This window comes from Gopherus evgoodei, chromosome 1 (genome assembly GCF_007399415.2).
Source record: "Gopherus evgoodei ecotype Sinaloan lineage chromosome 1, rGopEvg1_v1.p, whole genome shotgun sequence".
NCBI lineage: Eukaryota > Metazoa > Chordata > Testudines > Testudinidae > Gopherus > Gopherus evgoodei.
Genome location: NC_044322.1, coordinates 356,365,622 through 356,385,818, shown reverse-complemented (window position 1 = coordinate 356,385,818; position 20,197 = coordinate 356,365,622). Strand labels below are relative to the sequence as shown.

At 49.0% G+C, this 20,197-nt stretch overlaps 1 protein-coding gene across 6 annotated transcripts in view; it reads left to right on the top strand.

The window, feature by feature from the left end:
• The first annotated feature begins 593 nt into the window (after positions 1 to 593).
• Positions 594 to 20,197, top strand: part of GATA3 (GATA binding protein 3) — a 33,602-nt gene continuing 13,998 nt past the window's right edge. For 2 of the 6 annotated variants that reach the window (XM_030571010.1, XM_030571408.1), the window contains exons 1-4: positions 10,403 to 10,578; positions 11,130 to 11,620; positions 14,194 to 14,733; positions 19,276 to 19,421. In XM_030571010.1, the coding sequence (XP_030426870.1) occupies positions 11,380 to 11,620; positions 14,194 to 14,733; positions 19,276 to 19,421 (927 nt within the window). In that variant the 5' untranslated portion in view covers positions 10,403 to 10,578; positions 11,130 to 11,379. Of the gene's footprint in view, positions 688 to 10,402; positions 10,579 to 11,129; positions 11,621 to 14,193; positions 14,734 to 19,275; positions 19,422 to 20,197 lie in introns of those variants that run through there. The other 4 variants (XM_030571098.1, XM_030571355.1, XM_030571178.1 and 1 more) reach the window with 4 other exon arrangements.

The following is a 20,197-nucleotide window of genomic DNA, read 5'->3' as shown; positions in this document are numbered from 1 at the left end:
TTTTCTTTCCAGATCGGTGCGTGTTTATTTTCTCTCCAGGTGTTTGACTCGTGCTCATAAGTGCCTCACCAAAAAAAAACAAACAAAAAAAACCCAAAAACAAACAACCAAAAACACACACAACAACAACAACAACAACAACAACAAGAATCAACGCGGTGACTGTGGTCACTTTTCCTCGAAAGCTTTTGATCTAAATGGAACAAACCCCAGTGGTATTTATACCACGGTACCCTTAACAAAAAAACAACCAAACAAAAACAAAATAACAACAACAAAACCCACAAGCTTTACAGGCGCTATAGGCGACGACAATTGTGCCTAGCACAGGTTACATCCCGTTCCAATCGATTTCCAGCCCCGATACCTGCCTCTTCCCCCCACCCTCCCTCTTCCCCATCCCATGTGATTCGCAGGCTGGGTGTGTAGTGGCTTGCCCATCATATTTCTCTCACTCTTTCTCTGCCCTTTTCCAACCCGGAAGAGCTCTGATCTCTAGACAGCCAGGAGGAGGAGAGGAGGAGGTCAGAGATTTGGGTGGGTGTTCAGAGGATGTGGATCACCCACGTTTTACTTCTCGCTGGGAGCTCGAGAGATGCCAGCAGCAGCCGGAGCAGTCGAGTCTGCCTGTCATTGCTGCCTTTAGATCTTCAGCAGACGAGGAAAAAATAAAAAGCAGCTGCCCAGGTCAGTGAATATTGAGATTCTGCCCCCCATGCCCCTCACTCGTTCCCTTCTCCACGTGGAGAGAATTAGAAGGGATCTCGGCTCACAGGGGCAGCAGGCGCTGGCTGAAATGTAACACGACCCCGCTCTTATTTGCCTTCAGTCCCTGGAGCGAGTTGGATTTTTCTCAGTGACCTTGGGGGAAGACACAACTTGCCCGAGAGCGTGTTACCTCTCAAAGCTGGGGGTGGGAGGGCAAAGTATTGGAAGAGGTTGACAACAACTGCTTTGCCTGTAGGTGCTAGAGCATACAGCCGGGTAGCCGGGGACAGGGGCTGCTTTCACAGATGGCATCGCACATCGGCATGTGTAGACGGAGGGCATGAGAGAAGTGTTTACTGCGGTGTGTATTCTAGATGCGTGGGTAATGATGTTAGACAGGTATGTGCGAATAATGACGTGACAGACTGCTAGACTGTAATTGATGAATGAGCGAAGAGGTGTGTACACACTCTCCCCTAAATATAGATTATTTTTAATATATCTAATCTCTCTCGCGCACACACTTGCATGTATTAGGTAGCAATCAAAGTACACCTACGGATACGTGTACCAGGAACAGAAATAGCCCATCTCTGTCACACACGTCTGCATGTGCGTATACATAAAATCCTGCGCTGTTTTCTACCAGACTGCATCAGATCTCACCTCCACACACATATTGTCACTCCACAATCTCCGTGGCTGTATTCGGAGCGCACCGACGATCCATTTAGATCCTGCTCTCTGGTTTCTAAAGAACGGTAGAGGGTCTGGCTGGACGTGTGGGGTGTTTGAAGACAGGTTTCTTGAAGGGACTGGTACCTATATAATGGAGAATGATGATTTCACTACATCCTAAGGCGTGTCTGGATCCCATCTCCCTCCCTCCCCAAACTAGCCATCCGCTAGCTCATGTAGGGTATTTAAACTAGTAATTGGGTGCCTTGGAATTGTATTTGAGTGTTAAGAAATGAGCATTAGCTGTAATGGAGCTCATTCAGACATGTCAGCTCCTTTTACCTTCATTTGTCCATAAATAGGAGCGGGAGCATTAGGCGATGGATTTTACTGTAACCGGATAATTAATACTCTTTGGATATACTTGTTTTCTTCATTATTTATGAACGGCAGTTGTAAATCTAGATAGAGCGGGTCTTTTGTGAAAGGCTCGTGTCATTTGGTGTGGGGGGTGTGTGTGTATTTCAAGCTGTAGACCTGTCCGAGAGAATGTGAAGTTTGAGTATTTCGAGGTTTATGCCTTTATGTGTGTGTTGTTAATTAGGCTTTATGCTACTTGTGTTTCACTGCGTTACTTAGGATATTAAGTTTGTTTCCATCCGTGTGTTGTGCGAGCCTGGGCATTGTTAATGTGTGTTTCCCTCTCTGTGTTGTATGAGTTTGTGGTTAATGTGTGTTGTCAACTGTGTAGTGTGTGAGCTTGTGTGTCTTTCGGTTCCCATGGGGCTTTCAATTCCCAGGCCGTGTTAGCGTGTAGTTTAATAGGGGGATTGTGTTAACGTGTGTCAGCTTTGTGTTGTGTTAGCGGGTTCGTTCTGCAGCCTGGGTGTCCGTGTTTCAGTCTTTGTGTTAAGTTGCGGGGCCCGTAGATAGGGGGACAGAATCGATCCAATGAAACTCAAATGTTCTCAAGATCCCCTAAAAGGCCCGAAGAGACCTTAGGAGAGTCGCTGTTTAGACACCAGCCGGAGATCACTTCGCAGCAATGACCGGCCTCGAGAACTACGGACTTATCTGGCAAACGCCCGCTTCTGTCCGGGAGATTTTGGAGAGGAAAAGCCCCAAGTGAGAGCGTTTAACTAGGGCAGATAATATGTCTTCAGTCTGACAATCTCTTTCAGATCCAGCGTCCCACCGAACAGGGACAGCAATGGAACATCACAGGACAAAACAGCTGTCTCGAGAGCAGGGACATTAAACGATCCATCCGCAGCTAGGTTACATTTAGCAAAGGACAAATTAAACCAGATTTCAGCTTCTGTTTTAATGAAAAAAAAAAAAAAAGAACCCATTCGCTATGTGTGTGTGTCCGTACGGATCGATGTGTGTGTATCTGGAGAAGTGTATGATGTGTGTGTGTGTGCATCGGGCGGTGTCTGCAATTTTGTGTATGTCACACCAAAAATACCCACCCATGTCACCGAATATATATGCATAGAAGGACATAGGGATTTATTTTAGGGAATGCATAGTTTAGCTTAGGGGATACATACAGCTCTTGATTCTCTTCCAGTAGCGAGAATGAGCCGTTCCTTCAAAGAAGGTCGCTTCTATTTTTATTCCAAACGCTCTGCTCAGTAAAGGAAAAAGCGAAATATTTTCACCCTCACAAGGAAATTGTGCTGCTAATTCATTCGTGTGTCCTCCTGCCCTGGCGTCTTACCTCCGTGTACTTTCATTGTGTTTTGCTTCGTTGTGGGCCCTTGGCCAGATGCGGGGCTGACAAGAGTATTTTTGTAGTTTTTAAACCTGGTTATAGTTTCATTCGTAGCCATTTCATGAGACTCCCAGGGTAAATAATGTGTCGTTTGGAATTAAAAACCCGCCGGGTTCCTAGCTGCCCTCAAGAGTCGTTTAAATTCACCTTTAAATCTACAGATCCAAATTGTCCTAAACGATGAATGATGGAGAGGCGATAAATCCACCCTTACGCACGTAGACTTCATTGGGGTGGCGGGGACAGGGAATATTTGGCTGCTTAAAAGGAAACGATGGATTCCTAACTAGATATGAGCATTCACTCCCCTTTCAAGGCGAATGGAGCCCCCGATAGCACCCGAGCAAGGGTCAGTGGGTTTAATGCAGGACTCGTTTGTAAATTAACTTCTTTTCAACTCTCGCCATTAAGATCAATCGGATGAGCTGGGGTGGGGAGGCAGGGGTTGGATAGATTTGTTTTTTTCTACGTCTAAGTGATGACTCGAAGAGAGAAGGTCGCTTTATTTGCTGCAAGACTGTCTCGGACATTTGCTCAGGGCAGTGAATTATCTTGCTGTATCTTCGGATTTCTTTTCTCTCTCCAGACATCTTTCCAAAAGATGGACTGATTCGTGTTAAATCTCGAAGCAGCTACGTTTGAAAGATGGGGGGGAGGTTTATTATATAATAATATTATAAGAGAGAGAGAGAGTATGTGTGTATGTGTGTGTGCGTGTGCGAGAGAGATGCTGAAGAACAAACGGAAGTGGAACTTACCAGGTCGGAGCTTGAAAGTGACCTGCCTGGACAGCAAGCCCTGCTCTATGTGGGTGTCATCACCCGTCCTAGAGCGGAGCCAGGGGTACCACTAACCCTGACAGGAGAAGCTCTTCTTTCCCCGGGCTCCTCTCTCTCTGTCTCTGCGGTGCAGTTTGGGAATGTGCAAGGGGCAAAGAGGGCGCCTCCGGGACTCGCGGAGCCGGTTTTGATCCTTTCTCAGACTTTGTGTCCCGGGGCAGTAGCCCTTCTTCTCAGCTTCAAAGCGGGAGGGGGGGTTCCCCCCCGCAGGAAAAGGCCCAACCCCTCCCCCAATTTTCATTCTTGGAATTTGTTTTCCTACGGCAGAAGAGGGATTTCCCCCTCTCTTCACCCACCCACCCAGCTACAATTCATTTTTTCTTTGTGGGGTGGGCTGTGGGGTTAGGATCAGATAGGGGAAGGGGAAAGATAATGGGAAACGGTGTAATCAGCAGTTGATCGTTTCTCTCTTTCTGTCTGGTGTGTGTCTGTGTTTCCTCCCTGTTTGCAAAAGAGAGATGAAATTGTTCGAGAAACCATGTGGCTCCTTTCAGAGCCCAGGACGCGAGGCAGCAGCTCCGTGTCCATTTAGGGCAGGCTTGCTTTACAAATAAAATAAAACAAAACAAAAAAAATCTTAAGCGAGCAACGCTTCCTGCTTATGGCTCCTTTTCGCAGATAAAGCGGGTGGGGGAGACCAGATAATTTCTGGCTGATTCATTGCGGGAGGGGACGGGAGGGGGGAGCTTTCCCCTTTCTAGTTCTTTGTTTAAACAGAACAGTTCAGCAAATCCAGCCTCATCCCCAGCTCTCTAGTGCTCACACGCCGGGCTTTAGGGGGTTGATTTATTTCGCTTTAAGAGCTTGTGTCTTCAGTTGTCTTCATCCTAGGGGGTAACAACGCAGAACTGACATTAGGCTGCTTTCTACTTCCCCACCCCCGGCGGAGGCTGGAAGATGGGGCTCCCCCACTCCCCCCTTCCCCGCCCCCACCCACCTGGACAGAGCCCAAGTTGTTTTACACGGGAAAAAGTCTTCTGAGCTCTGCCCTGGGCCGTGTCCTTTGCATAACCCTCCGATCTGTAGCCTCAGGCTGTTTAGACAGCTTTACCTGTACTCGTCTCGTTCCCTGTAAAAATCCCAACCCGGCGCACGTAATTTAATCCGCTTTCAGTCAATTGTAGTCAATTTAAAGGGGCGGGTGGTGGGGCTGCTTCTTCCTTTCCCTGTCCCAAGGAGACGTCGAAATTCGGACCAGGTGCTGGTAATAATGATGGGCACCGACCTAACCCACGCCACTGAGGCTTCGAGAGTGAGAGAGACTTTTCGGGGAAGTGGTTTCCCAGCTGTTAACGGCTGGATCTCACTCTCCCAAGCTGTTCACACGGTTACAGGGACTGGTCTGGCTTTGTTCCGCGAACTCCATTCCGGTTACAGCGGCCCAGCAACCTGCAGAGACACGGGTGGCTTTGGGGCGGGCATCCCCGGTTGGTTGGGGAGCATGGGGTATTAGAGAAACCTTCTGGAGGGGAAGGGAGGGGTTGTGATCGCGCGGGGGACCTTTTGGTTTGCCTGTTTTGTGTGTGAGGGACCTTTTCCAGCCAGGGAGCCCTCCCCAAAATACTGCCTCTCCCCCCCCCAGCCCCCGCTCCAGTTCCTGCCTGCCCCAAGCACCTGTGATTTCTGGCTCCTTTCTCGCTCTCTCAGCTGGAAAAGATATACAGCCGGCCCTGTATGATTTCAGTGCCATGTTCCTCACCTTCAAATCGAATTAAACGCCCCCCCACAACGCAACCTCTATAGTTTTTTTGCTAATTGCTCCAACAATGGGCCCCTGTCAGAGCCGAGCTGTCAATTAAGGCCCCCACTGGGGTGGGAGGAATTATGTCAACTGCACCGTACTCAGCTGGACAAGGATGGGGAAGGGACAGTCCAGGCTGAGTCTAACGTGTTTGTAGCCAGTGCTGTCTGGACGCGGGGGGGGGGGCGATTAAGGGTTTCAAAGGGGAACCCTAACTCTCCTAGCTCCCCAGTAATGATAAGGATGATGTTAATATTCAGGGAGCCACCATCGATGACTAGATCGTCGTGTCATTATCATTGCTGTTATTTTGTTATTGATGCTGTCCTTAGACTCTATCCCCGCACTGTGTCCGGAGTATTTAGGACTAATGAAGAAACACGTCATGATTATTTTCCTCAGCATAACCACTAATACACGTGTCCTCAGAGGGGTTTGCTTTCAACCCACCAGCCCCAAATCCCCAGCGTTTTTTCGATCACCTTTTGTTTTCACCCCCTCCGTACTCTGTCTCAAGAGTTGCACAGAGAAGACAGACATTTTGAAGTGAAAGTGACAGATTTGTAACAGAAGGGTTGGGGGATGCGGGTGGAATTAGTCCAGGGCCCTTTACAAAGCAGAGATCGGTCCTAGAGCTATATATCTGTTAGGCCATTCTGGTCCATGCCCTAATCAGTGTAAAACTGTGCCATAAAGTGCATATTTCCAGTTCTAGCCTCGTGCCGGATATGATCCATATTTGCCCTAACGCACATATTTATGTTTTTGCAGTAAATTGAAACATTTCTTCTCCAAATCACTTATGTAAACCACTTTAATGATCGCCCAAAGCTCCCAGAAACACAAGTTTTCTTTGCTGGGAATAGTAACTTTACGACTTCTGCATGGATATTCGTTCTTACTGTCTCGCTGAACGCCTGCAAGTTTATGTGGGCTTGGCTATAACTCTTTCTAAATACAGTTTTATCTCACCTAAGCTGTCATGGCATCTTAACATCTGCGCTTTGATGATCATCCTATAACCACAAGGAACGAATCGTTTTCATTCTCATCTTCATTCACTTTTTTTTTTGGCGGGGGGTTGGGGGTTCAACTTCCAAGGCAATCTGCTCTAGAAATCTCGTGTTTCCCTCGAGGGCGTTCGGTCTGTATAAGGGATCTTCATAAAATTTTCCTTGTCTCATCATAAGACGCACTGCCACATTGTTCAGACAGAGAAGGGAGAAGGGGTTGCCTTTAAAATGACGCTCTGCCCGCCTCCCCCTCGGCCCCCAAAAGAGAATTTCCCTTGAAATTGATGGAGTCCGGCAGGATTCCCCCTTCTGAGATCGCTTTAAGCAATAAATAACGACAGTAAATAAAAAAGTAGAATCTCTCTTACCTATAGGAGACAGCTGTGTGTCTGGGGAGAGAGACCACGCTTTTTGCAGTATCCACTCTTCGATGGTGAAATTGACTAATGTAGAAAACAGGCTAAGAAAGAGAACCCGAGAGGCCAGCAAATGTTACGGGGGGATCCTGCCCATGTCCCTCCCTCCATCCCAGTCCAGAGCGAGGTGGAAGGGGGGGCGGGGGGGAGAAGCGGGGATGGAGAGAGAAAGATCAGCAGGAAAAGAGAATAGTGTGGACACACTGGCACCGTTACTCTGCATAAGGATGGAAGAGTTGGTCCAAACCTAATGCGTCTCAGATTAATTAATGCCCGGGGCTCCTTGAGCGCCTGATTCGTGTCGAATGTGTGTGTGTGCGTAAGCCCCCCTCCAGCCCCGAGTAGCGCCTCTCTCTCTCTCTCTCTCTGCAGCCCCTTGCCGGCCTGCCTCTTGCCCCGCTAATGGGCTCCCTGGCACGCAGCATGGCTTCCATCGGCAGCATGGCTCTGAGCTCGGCCCCTGACGTCAATGCCCAGTGGCGTCGGCTAGGCTGGCCAGCGAAGGGCAATGCAGAGAGCATCAAAAGAGCAACCTCCCATTTCCCAATTACGCCCTGTCAATCCAGGAGTCAAAGGGAGGCGGGGGGAGAAGCTGGGAAGCAGACACTGAATACCCCTCCTTGCAGCCCCCGCTTCATTACACAGAGCACCCCCTTCAACTCAGCCCAGGTAGCTACCTGACTGCAGCGAGGGCACGCTCAACCTTCCTGTAGGCAACAAACAAGCCGTGCCAGCGCGCCCAGAAATCACTAGCGCGGTGCTCGGAGCTGTACACTCAGCAGATCCGAATGAGAGCCCGGGAGATTAGCTATTGAGTGATTAGCTCATCTCGTTTTATTGCATTAGTTAAAAGCCCTTGGACTTGTTTATAGCTGTGACCGCCCACCCCTCTTTTAAAAGTCTGGCATCCCCACAGTTCATCTTCAAACCTGCATGGATAAACCGATATTTATCCGTTTACTCCGGCGAGCACAACAGTTCTGCGGTATGTTTTCTGTCTCTACGCCTCAGAACTGCCCAACTCAGAAAAGTAACTGAATGTAGATAGCAATTTATCGCTACGAAGAGATTGAAGAGTTGGTCCAAATTAGACAAATTAGAATATAGCATTTTTGTAATAAAAACAATTCAATTGGCTTACATGCAGATATGCGCATAATAAATTCCCATTACTATTTTATCATTAAATCTCTCTCTCTCTCTCTCTCTGTCGGCTTTGTGCGGAGCAATTTCCAGTTTGCATATTAAACATAAGGCTGACTAATTAAAGCTTTGGAGGACTGACGTGTGCGGAATGTTTTTATGCCTCGTTTGCTGCTGCTGCGGCCCAGATCAAGGTGTTGGCCTGATGAAATGAAGCCGGGACAGTGCGCAAGGCTGCATGAAGAGACTATCCGTTGAACAGCACGCCGTTTGCCAGCTAGCCGTGTAGCGCTGGGGAGTGGACTGCGCGGGTCGCCTTTTGCATGAATGAAAGGCTCCTTAAAGCGCTGGGGCTTGCACTCACACTACAGGATCAATCTGCTGCCCATACGTATATCCCTCCCTGCATATAGTGTTGGTTTATTGCGCTCTCGCCTTTGAAGCCCCTCCCGATCCGTGCGCACTTTCATTAAATTATTTATTTGCTCGACCCGTTGCTATTTTGCAACCTCCACAGGGGAAGCCGCGGGACTTGCTACAGACTTGAAAAAGCCAGAGGCTGCGCCTGCCTCGGAGCCACTAGGGGATGCAATGGCTCAATAGACCGAAGCGCCAGAGCCGGTTCGAAAGCTGCCAGCCAATCAGGGAAGGCTTTCACAAGCGCCCACGTCCTGCTCCTTCCTGATTGGTGCACCCCCCCTTGGCAGGAGCCAGTCCCTGCCCGGCTCGCCCCGAGCCCTCTTGCACCCCCGGAGCTGGCTCTGGGCGCTCCCTTTGCACGCCCGGGCCGCATGGGTCCTAATGGGGCATGAATGGTGAGCCCTCTTGTACCCCCGGAGCTGGCTCTGGGCGCTCCCTTTGCACGCCCGGGCCGCATGGGTCCTAATGGGGCATGAATGGTGAGCCCTCTTGTACCCCCGGAGCTGGCTCTGGGCGCTCCCTTTGCACGCCCGGGCCGCATGGGTCCTAATGGGGCATGAATGGTGAGCCCTCTTGTACCCCCGGAGCTGGCTCTGGGCGCTCCCTTTGCACGCCCGGGCCGCATGGGTCCTAATGGGGCATGAATGTTTTAATTATGATTTGTGCCGGCTGTGGAAATGAAAGTGGTCAGATGAGCGCTGACAGAAACAGGAACTTTCTCCTTCTCGCTCGTGGAGCTCGAGCCCCAGAGAGGAGATCGCAGCAGGCATGTGCAGCTGCAACTTTGTAGCTTGGTTTCGCAACCAGAAAACAAACCAACAGAACAAAAGCAAAACTCCCCCAAACAACACCCCCCAAGCCTCCTTCACTATTTTAACGGTACGTTAAACTACGCTCTGCTTGAGCTCTGTTTCCTGGATCTCTTTTTCTTCTTAACTGAATGGAATCGGATGTAAGAAAGGAACAACTCCGAAAGAATGGGTATTTTTGAAATGTGTCTCCGTGTTGTTCCAGCACGTTGACACATTGGAGGAACAAACCCCTCTCACACACATTCTAAAGTACAACTGTCTCCCCAGATTAGTCCTACTTAGAATTAACTAATTGACCTGGAAGGGGTAATGCTTTAAAATGATACATTAGTAGCTCGGCAAAGAACGTAGAGTTCTACACGGATCTTTCACCTGCTCTCTGAAACTCTTCCGAGAGTGGCCTGAAGTCACCACAGAAAATCATTTCTTGATGACCGGGTTGTGTCTTCAGATTCTGTGTTATCTCCTGAACAAAGTAAGTACTGTAAGTAAGAGTAGGGATGGTGCATAGGAATGAAAGAAAATAATAATAATTGATAACATCATATAATAAGACACACGTATTGGATACGCCCTTAATAATATTTCTGTTTCACGTGCATTAGAATATTATCCCCCTTAAAAAGTCGTGTTAACCCTTTCTCAGTATTTCCAGCCTAACGAGGGGATGCTTTCAAAGACTTTCCGGTCACGGGGGTGAAGGGATATTGGGGGAGGGGGGGTAAAGTAGACAGGAGTAAAGCTGGGTTGCAGTTTCCTTGTGTTTCGTGCCCTGTCCCCTCCTTATCCCATGACAGGCTCCTCCCACTCCAGTGCTGATGACAGTAGAACCTCCTTAAGTTGCGTCTCGCCACAGCTGTCTGTGAGCATTGAGCCGGCTGGCGCCATCCTGCTCCTTTCAGAAAGAATGCCTTCCCTGTAAAAAAAAAGAAAAAAAGGGGGGGGGGGACAGAGAGAGAGAGAAAGCACAATCTGATCTGATCAAGCAGTTTCAGCTTCATCTCGCCTGGGTCACATACTCCTCCACCAAGGTTTGTGCTGAATTTCTTTAACAACTTTCTTTCTTTCTTTCTTTCTTTCTTTCTTTCTTTCTTTCTTTCTTTCTTTCTTTCTTTCTTTCTTTCTTTCTTTCTTTCTTTCTTTCTTTCTTTCTTTCTTTCTTTCTTTCTTTCTTTCGATTGCACAATAATGAATAAGCCCTGAAAATGCTTCAGGCTCTCCGCGGCCGCAATCTGCTCTGCTTCTGAACTGGCGCATCGCTGGTGAAACTGACCAAACATTTAAAAAAAGAAAAGAAAAGGAAAAGCGCCGCCGCAGCAGCAAGCCCGCAGCAACGCCTGCTTCTGTAACTCTGGTCTGTTTCATTCCCCCGCTGCACTCGAAAGAGATCGAAAGAGAAAGGGAGTGTGTGTGTCCTGGTAGAATAGGTGGGTCTATGCCTAGGACAATAGGTGGGCTTTCAAAGAGCTCGCCGTTTATGGAGGGGCTTGTTTTCGCTTGCCTAAAAGTCAGGTGATAAAGCAGAGAAGTACTCAAACAAGTTTCTCTCTCTCTCGTTCCCCTTTCCTCTCTCTCACTGCAGGTGATCAAAGAAGAGAAACATCTGCAAAGAGCGGAAGATACTGTTCGGATCTCGCTTCTCAGATTTTTGTTTGTTTTCCCTACTATTTTTTCATCTTTTTGGAATCGATTATTATTATTATTTTATTTATTTATCTTTTTTTAAAAAAAACCCACGACAATATCTCTCTGTGTATAAACTCACCGCCAACCTTCCCGTTGAAAGTCTGCCCAGCTTTGGGGAGGAGGAAGAGAGGCAGCCCCGCACCCAGATGGAGGTGACTACCGACCAGCCGCGGTGGGTAAGCCACCATCACCCCGCGGTGCTGAATGGGCAGCATCCGGACTCACACCACCCAGGGCTCGGTCATTCCTACATGGATCCAACTCAGTACCCGCTGGCCGAGGAGGTGGATGTACTTTTTAACATCGACGGACAAGGGAATCACGTCCCTTCCTATTACAGCAACTCGGTCCGAGCCACGGTGCAGAGGTACCCGCCGGCCCATCACGGTGAGTTCTCCCCTGCCTTGCCCTCGTGTGGGGACCCCCGCTAGCTGCGCTCAGGCTGACAGTGGGCAGGCTTTCGCGCCGGAAACAGGGCTGCGTTTGTGTGTCTCATCGTATAAACTGCTCATTTAAAGCAGTATAAGCAACAGGGGCAGGCAGCCAGTAGCTGTTAGCAACTAACAAGGGCGCCTTGAGTTAATCCCAGGAGCACTGTCATCTGCAAAATGCCCTCGTGTTGCGTAAAACGCAGGCATGGCCTTTTTGGTACGGGCCTATTACTAGCTATCTATTACTGATAAATCCTGCCAGAAGCAGCGAGATTGTATTTATTTCTCCAACCAACCCATACAATAAAAATCCCAACCTCGTTGTCATAGGTGGCAAAACTATGCCGCTGCTGATTTTTCCAGTTGGCTTGTCCCAAATAAGGGCTAAAGAAATAGGAGTCGGTGCAAGTCTCCCCCTCCCCCCACTCTCAAGAGTTAAACGCCATTTGGATTTGTTTGTTAATTTGATTTTGCCTTTACATTAGAATTCTTTGTAGCATTATCAGTTAATATTAGGGGTGGGGGGGGGAAGAGATGGAAGAGTGACATATGTGTGTGTTCACAGCTGGGATGTTAAATTCACCCTGGATGTGAAAATAATACATTTGATATTAAAGCCTGGCTTTCTAACCTTGTGCCACATTATAGTGTATTTTATATATTACTGTCCATATACGTATACATCTCGTGTTGGGTTATGATACATCACATACATGTAATCATGTATGTAGCCGTATATAATGGGAATTTACTGTCTAGATCATAATTCAAACACATAGCCTCGTACACAGCTATGCCGAAGAGACACATGTACTGTTTTTACGGGGCCTAAATACAGTTCAGGATGAATCATCTGCTTACCCCCGTTTAAAAAGAATAATTCAAGCGGTTCAGCCTGTAGCCCTGGAGTTTTCTTTAGGATTAAAAAGCAGGGCATAACCTCGTGAGCCTGGGAGCGATCCCCGTTGTGGCGCACTCTGCAGAAGCCCTAGATTTGAAATTAATTAGGAAAAAAAGCCCACCCTAAAATAAAACAAAATTGACTGGAAAGGGATGATCGGAATGGAAACGGCATCGGAGCTAGTCCGGATTCACTGAGCTGCGCCCAGGACCTCACCTACTTGTTGAGTGAGCTGCCAAGCGTTACTCGCTGTTCAGTAAATGCATTGTTCTGCTTTTAAAGTCTGTAGAATAATTATTGCTAAGGATCAGCAGCTTTTATCCCCCTCCCCGCCCCGATTGATCAGCAGAAAGTGGAAATGCGGTCTCTCGGATGTAGCCTGAATATTATTTACTACGTTACTTCCTGGATAAGATAATGAATTTTGACCGTTCATGTTCATTTAATCCACCTCCCCTTCCTTTAGCACATTGACTTTCAATATTGTTCACAAATGGCTAACATGATCAGACACATGCATAGAGATCATATATATATAGAGAGAGACTGTATCTCATTCTAGCTAGCTATCTGTGTCTCTAAATATCTGTGTCTATGTCGATCTCTGTAGCTTTCTATAGTTAGAATTATAAAAATATCTGGCTATAGATTTGAATGCCTCCTGTAGAGATCAATATATCGTTAGAAATATCTCAAAAAGCAAAATTTGGCTGCTCTCCTTGGGTTCAGTGTTTTCCATCATATTCTAAAAAATGTAAATTTCATTTTTTTTGCAAGCACATAAAAGGATAAAATGATCAACGTCAACTGCAAAACTCCAGTGCAATATTAGGAAGTGTAGCTGTATATTTTAAGATAAGGTTTGAACCTATCTAATGTAAAGATGTTTTGGAACCAGTGACACGTTGTGTGTGTGATATTGTCCTTATGAAGCTGGCCGAGTCAAAGACACACAAGTCCATGTGCGAAAACAGACTAATGGTGAAAAAAAAACAGGTTATTAACACATCAGTGTCTTCTCCTGGCTCTCTTCGTGTGGACAGAATATCTCCGTGTCTCGTAGTTCACGGTTACTTAAGAGCAGGGAATGAAGAACCCAATGATAGCTCGAAACTCGCAAGAATGGATTCTCCTCGAGGGTTTGCAGTTTCGTGTGGGATTTTCACTGGAGAGGCCTTGTACGATTGATTGGAGAGGGAAATTTAATAAGGGATTGACAAATCCATAAGCAATATCCGAAGACTTGAATCCCTTTTGCCATCCAGCCAACCACACCTGAGCACCGCTCTGGGCCTCGATCCGGCAATAGCTTTTACTTATAGCCTCTTACTTTTAGGCATAGGGCTGATGCCAAAGGGACTGGGGAGCGGGGTGTGCAGTTAAACCAGTGGGTACTTTTTTGCAGGATCGCGGCTCTAAGCTCAGTTTTGCTCAGGCCAGCGGGTCCCTGGCAGCTGCACTTTTCTCTCCTGGTTTGACACCCGGGAGCAGAGCGCCGTGTGAGCTGTTTCTTGAGGTTATCACCAGGAGGGCTTCGATGAGAGACAAAGAGAGCTAGTCTGGGGGCCCTGCAGGTGCTGGCCCATCCCTGAGGGAATGTAACCTGGCCTGCTTCTGTTCTCTCCTAGCAGGGAGCCAGGTGTGTCGCCCACCGCTTCTCCACGGATCTCTCCCTTGGCTGGATGGGAGCAAACCCCTGGGGGGCCACCACAGCGCGTCTCCTTGGAACCTGAGTCCCTTCTCCAAGACCTCGATCCATCACAGCTCCCCAGGACCCCTCTCCGTCTACCCGCCGGCTTCCTCCTCCGCTTTATCCGCCGGTCACTCCAGTCCGCACCTTTTCACCTTCCCTCCGACCCCTCCCAAAGATGTCTCCCCGGATCCCTCCATCTCCACCCCGGGATCCACCGGCTCCAGCCGGCAGGACGAGAAGGAATGCATCAAGTACCAGGTGTCCCTGGCTGACACCATGAAGCTGGAGTCCTCTCACTCCCGCAGCACCATGGCATCGCTAGGAGGGGCCTCCTCTTCCGCCCACCACCCCATCACCACCTACCCGCCCTACGTCCCAGAATATGGCTCTGGACTCTTCCCCCCCAGCAGCCTCCTAGGGGGCTCGCCTACCGGGTTTGGGTGCAAATCAAGACCAAAAGCGCGCTCCAGTACAGGTAGGGTTCTTGGATTATTAACCCCCGGGAGAGGGAGGTGAAGTTGGGAGAGGCCCTGAATTTACGTGATCAAGGCTCAGCTGTGTCCAGTCCTACAGACACGCGCAGCCCCTGGAGACCGTGTTTTCAATCTCCTCCGGGGCATATTATATTGGCCTCCCTACTGGCCAGATCAGCCCCCCCCCCACAAGAAACACTGAGTTAGGAGAGGAGGGTGGGAAGCCATATGCAACAGGACTTTGTAATAAAACAAAGGTGTGTGTGAAGGGGTGGACAGGACATCACAGCTGCCCTAAAGGCTGTACAAAGTCCCAGCCGAAGTTTGCATCCCGAGATTAATTGGAGGGCGGCGAATCTACCTACCAGTTCGTGGACATGAATCTGGTTGAAGTCCCGGCCCTTCCTTGCTTCCAGCAAGGAGGAGAACTAGAAGGAATTGTACCAGTCTCGTTTGCAGCTCTCAATCCACCCCAAAGCTGCTAAAACCAGGGGCTCTGTAACTGGTGGGCTTGAAGTGGCCTGGGACAACAGGGGACTTCAGCTTTACTTTTTTTCTCCCGGGGAGCTGTCACAGAACCCTGACGTGCATATATCGGTTCAGTGACTTGCTGGGCAAAGAGGCAAACAGATCAGCTAGGATTTATCCCCCCCCCCCACAAAGAGCCCACTTCCCAGGCTCATCCCCCCCACCAGCCCAGATGCCAGTTTGTAGCAGCGCTGGGAAAGCGTTCTGCAAAGGGAGTTTTGTTTAGATTGGGCGGCTGGGGTCTCACTCCCAAAGATTTCACAGAGCTGGACTTTGAAAACCAATATATCCCATGCTCTCTCCCTCTGTGTGCAGCAGGGCACGATTAGTCAAAGCTCCCACCCCGCCTTCTGTGGAGGCTGCTGCTTGGCAGGATCGCGATCCGTTTTCAGGGTTTTTCCAGGGTGACATTTACTCTGACTGTCTGGGCAGGGACTGTCTCTATTTAGCTGATATGTTCGAGCTAATCCAATTATTTTCAGACTGCTGCACGCGACAGTTGCATTGTTTATCCAACGCCAGGAACTTTAATAGGGTCCGGATGCGGTTAGAGTGACAAAAAACCCCAGACCTGCATGTTCTGTACATGAAAGCAGACTGGGGGCGGCGGGTGAGAGAGAGAAAGAGAGAGATGGAGTGAAACAAAAGAGAGGGAAAGAGAATAGAACAGGAAAGGGAACTTACTGGTGATGTCCAGTGTTAAGGGGAACAAACTGATCCGTGTATCGGGGGGGAAGGAAAGCAAATGGACTCGAAGGGGAACCAAGTCCGGTTCATTCTTGGCTTGATTTTAGACAGCCCATGCGCCTCCTACCTGTTCTGAAAGGCGAGCCCCCAGCCCTGAGACCCGGACCGGCAGCTCAGGAAAGAGGGTGCCCAGGAGATGCTAGAGAGGTGGCGTTTGCAGCAGCAGCCGTGCCGCAACCCGCCTGCCCGTTGTGCGCGCCCGACCCGTCATTTCCAAAGCTCCCCCCCGCCCCCTTGTTGTTTGTTTTTGTTGTCCTGCTGCCATTCTCTGTTACTTCTAGAGAGGCAGCTGCGGTTTGCAGCACCAAAAGCAGAGCCGGCTTTGTGGTGGGGTTGCCATTTCAACCTCAGCGAGCTGGGAAGCCGGGGAGGTGGGTGGGCAAAGGGACTGGAGGTGGCGCAGGTGAAGGAGGGAGAAACGGCTGCTACCTTTGTGGGGTTTTGCTGTTTGCAAATGCTCTACAACAGGCAGACCAGGCGGCAGCGTTTTGGAAAAACGGTTGAAGTTTGTGGTTAGGGTGCGGATGCCTCATTTTTTTTTTAATTCTTTTTCTTTAATGCACGGATTGTAATGGGCCCCAAAGGCACGGTGTGAATCAAATAAGCCGGCAGCATCTCCTCGCTGCGCCAGCGGCCCCCAGTCCAGCCTGGCTGCTCAGGGAGCGAGTGTCCTTAGAGCAGCGCGCTGGGGGCTTTGCAAGCGGCTGCTGCCATGTTTAAGGTTGTCACGCTGTCACCCGGGTGGCTACACAGAGCGAGCCACCCCCCTCGGCTCCCGCAAAGACCCCGTTTCCCATTCCCCCTGCAGCGGGGCCTCTCAGCAAGCGAGCCGCGGAGCGCAACGCTTCCCCCCCACGGCTGGGCCCGGGCCGGGGCCACGGGCTCGAGCCCTGCTCGGGAGGCGACGGGTTGTTTGGAACGTGGCGGCGCGGCCCTAGAACGCGGTGTAGCCGGGCACAAGCGCGAGTTAATTACCCTGGGGCCCGTGCTAAGCGCGATCGGATCCCCACAGGCTCGCCCTGGCTGCCGGCTTGCCTGAGCTGAGTTCTCGGTGAGGACCTGAACCCCGCAGCCATTTCCCCAGGGGCAGGACCCCCTTGGCGGGCTAGCGCCTGCCCCTTTCTGGATCTGCTGTGTGGATGGCAGGATCGGGCCCCTACTTTGTGATTAACCCCAACGCGTTTGATTTTGAAATCGAAGGCGTTTAAAGCCGTCCGGGGCTCTGTTCGCAAGCAGCTCTGAGGTTTACAAACGAGCTCTTCTTTTCTTTCAAAGAACGAATGGAAATGAATTGTTTCAGTGCGGGAGGGTGGGTCCTGTACTGTTAGTGGCTGGGTTGGTTCAACAAAGCCCTTAGCACAAAAACCACTCCTGTGACTGTAGCAAAAAAACCCAAATATTTCCTGTTCCCAAATGCCTAAAAGTAAGCATTGGGCCATAACCCTTCTGTGTGCAGTGATCAACTTCGATCATCCTCCTTTTTGCTCTCTGAGCACATATATTAGTTTGTAGGCGATCATCTTTAACCAAACTAATAAGCACGATCACCAGGATATTTTATTATTGAAAGCTCTGGGGATGCCTGGTTAGATTTAAAAATGGTTTGTCTGAACCAAAGCCAGCAGTAAAGCCTAATGTTTCTTGTCTTAATTTCATCCTGACTTTAGCAGGGCGGGGATAAAGGAGGCAATGGAGACTGTAAGCCAGGCCAATATTAAAGGTATTGCTTATTTAGGTTAAACAAATGGCAGTAATACAGGATCAACATTAAAATAGTAGACAGCTGACAACCTCTTTCCCTCCCCGCTTGAGAAAGAAAAGAAACAGGTTGGGAAACAGGTTGATAAGAAGGAGAGAAAACAAAATATTTTAGAGCCACAGCACTGGCCCCAAATGTGCATTGCGGGGTCCTCTCTGTTGGAAGGCTTAATTAAAAGCCTCATCAACAGGGGAGAGTTACAAAGCACCTGTGGGGGTGAGGCACCGAATCTGAGTTTGTTTTCCACCGGTCCAGTGAAATACTGTCCCTCTTAATTGAATACGCCAGAAATCGACAGAATCTCTCTCTTCACTGAACCGGTTGCTGAAGCTTTTGCTTTGCTGCCTGGCTTAGAAGAAAATATAGCCCTCTAGGAACTCCTCATAGGCCAGGTCCACACTACAGCATTAAATTGATTTAAACAGCGTTAAATCGATTTAACGCTGTAACCGTCCACACTACAAGGCACTTAAAATCGATTTTAAGGGGTCTTAAAATCGATTTCTGTACTCCAGCTAAACGAAAGGAGTAACCCTAAAATCGATATTACTAAATCGATTTAGGGTTAGTGTGGACGGATATCGAAGTTATTGGTCCTATTCTTTTACTGAGCTACCCAGAGTGCACCGCTCCGGAAATCGATGGTACCCTGGGACCATGGACGCACACCAACGAAGTAATGTGCCCTAGTGTGGATGTGTAAAATCGATTTTATAAAACCTGTTTTATAAAATCGATTTTACTAATATCGATTTAAAGCTGTAGTGTGGACGTAGGCATAGGCAGCACAGAGGCTGGGCTAGGGCTTTCATTCAGACTTTAAAGATCGATTGGTGTTGTCAAGCCAAATCGACATGATTTCGCCGAAGCCCTAACTCATTGGAATATACCAAAACCTTCTGGCCTGCCCGCCGAGGCCAGGGATAGAGGGAGTTAGGAATTCTATGGAGCCTTTATTCAAAGGAGTAATTAGCCCTTTGCTGGCAGGACTAGCTTCATTAGTTTCAATGGAACCGCTCCCTAAGTAAGGCCCTCTAATGTGAGGAAGAGTTACAGGGTGGGCCCCCTGTGGTTTGATTGACATTAGCGTGTGAGAGAAGCAGTCCCATGTAACTCACTGCAGCTGGTGCTCGCCAGTCCTGCAGGATCAGGCCCCTCTTTATTTTCCTTGCTAACTGTAATGATCTCCAAGCAGGCTAGTGAACAGTTTCCAGTGGCGCAAACGAAACAAGCAAGGGGCTGATCCTGCCTACAGTGATGGGGAAGGTGGGGAAGGATCGGGCCCCTAAAGCTTTGGGGTTGTGGTTTGTTTGGCCACCAGAACGACAACTCGCGTGTGAAATAATGAACAAACAGCCCTGCCCAAAGCGATGTCCAGGGCTTTGCAGAGGGCCTGGGGGGAGGTGATGCTTGGGGGAAAGGGAGCTGAGCTAGATCAGAGGCCTTTCACACTTGTCGCCCCCCACCCCTTTGCTTTTCATAAGTGAACTATGTGCCCTCTTGTTTCCAGAAGGCAGGGAGTGTGTAAACTGTGGCGCTACCTCAACCCCCCTGTGGAGGAGAGATGGCACCGGGCATTATCTGTGTAACGCCTGTGGACTCTATCACAAAATGAACGGGCAGAACCGGCCCCTGATTAAGCCCAAGAGAAGGCTGGTAAGTCCCTTTCCGGAGCTTCGAGCCAGACAGCACTAACTTTCTGTCGTTGTTGTGTTTGATTTCCTCAGCCCAGGATGGCGAGCTTTCTGCAGGGAAAGGGCAGGAGAGCCCACAGACATGTCAGTCTGTACTGAAGAGGGGTTTTAAAGTACGAGCTATAGAGAGACTCTCAGCCCATCCCCCACATTACACTGTGCCTGCCAAGTTACGTACCATTTTTTTTTTTATATTTGTGCCTTTACAAATCTCTATGTATAGGAATTACTTTAAGGGATGTTGATTTTCTTACATGGGTCTTGGGTTGGGAATAGCGGCTGGAGGAGAAGTGTGGCAGAGCACAAGGTCTGAGAGGCCTCACCTTGAAAGAGTGAGATTTTGAAACCCATTTTTTTTTAAAATTTGAAACCCTCATGGGGGAAATTTGTGCGTTTCTTTCTCCTCCACCCAAGAGACATTACAGGGACAGCTGGGTTTTAAAGGAACACAGGGACTTATCCTTTCCTTCCTTCCCTTTCTGAACTCAAAAGAGTTTTCAAGTTTATTTATTGCGGTATTTAGGATGGAGCATGTTATCCACTATGGTCAACTTCTGCTGGTTGGACAACAGATCGCCTTGGTAATTGACACTGATAGATTCTTAGAATCTAAGGCTGGAAGAGGCCATAGCAATCATCTAGTCCAGCGGTTCCCAAACTTTAACAACCTGTGAACCCCTTTCACTAAAATTTCAAGTCTCGCGAACCCTCTCCTAAAAAATGAATATTTCCAGGGAT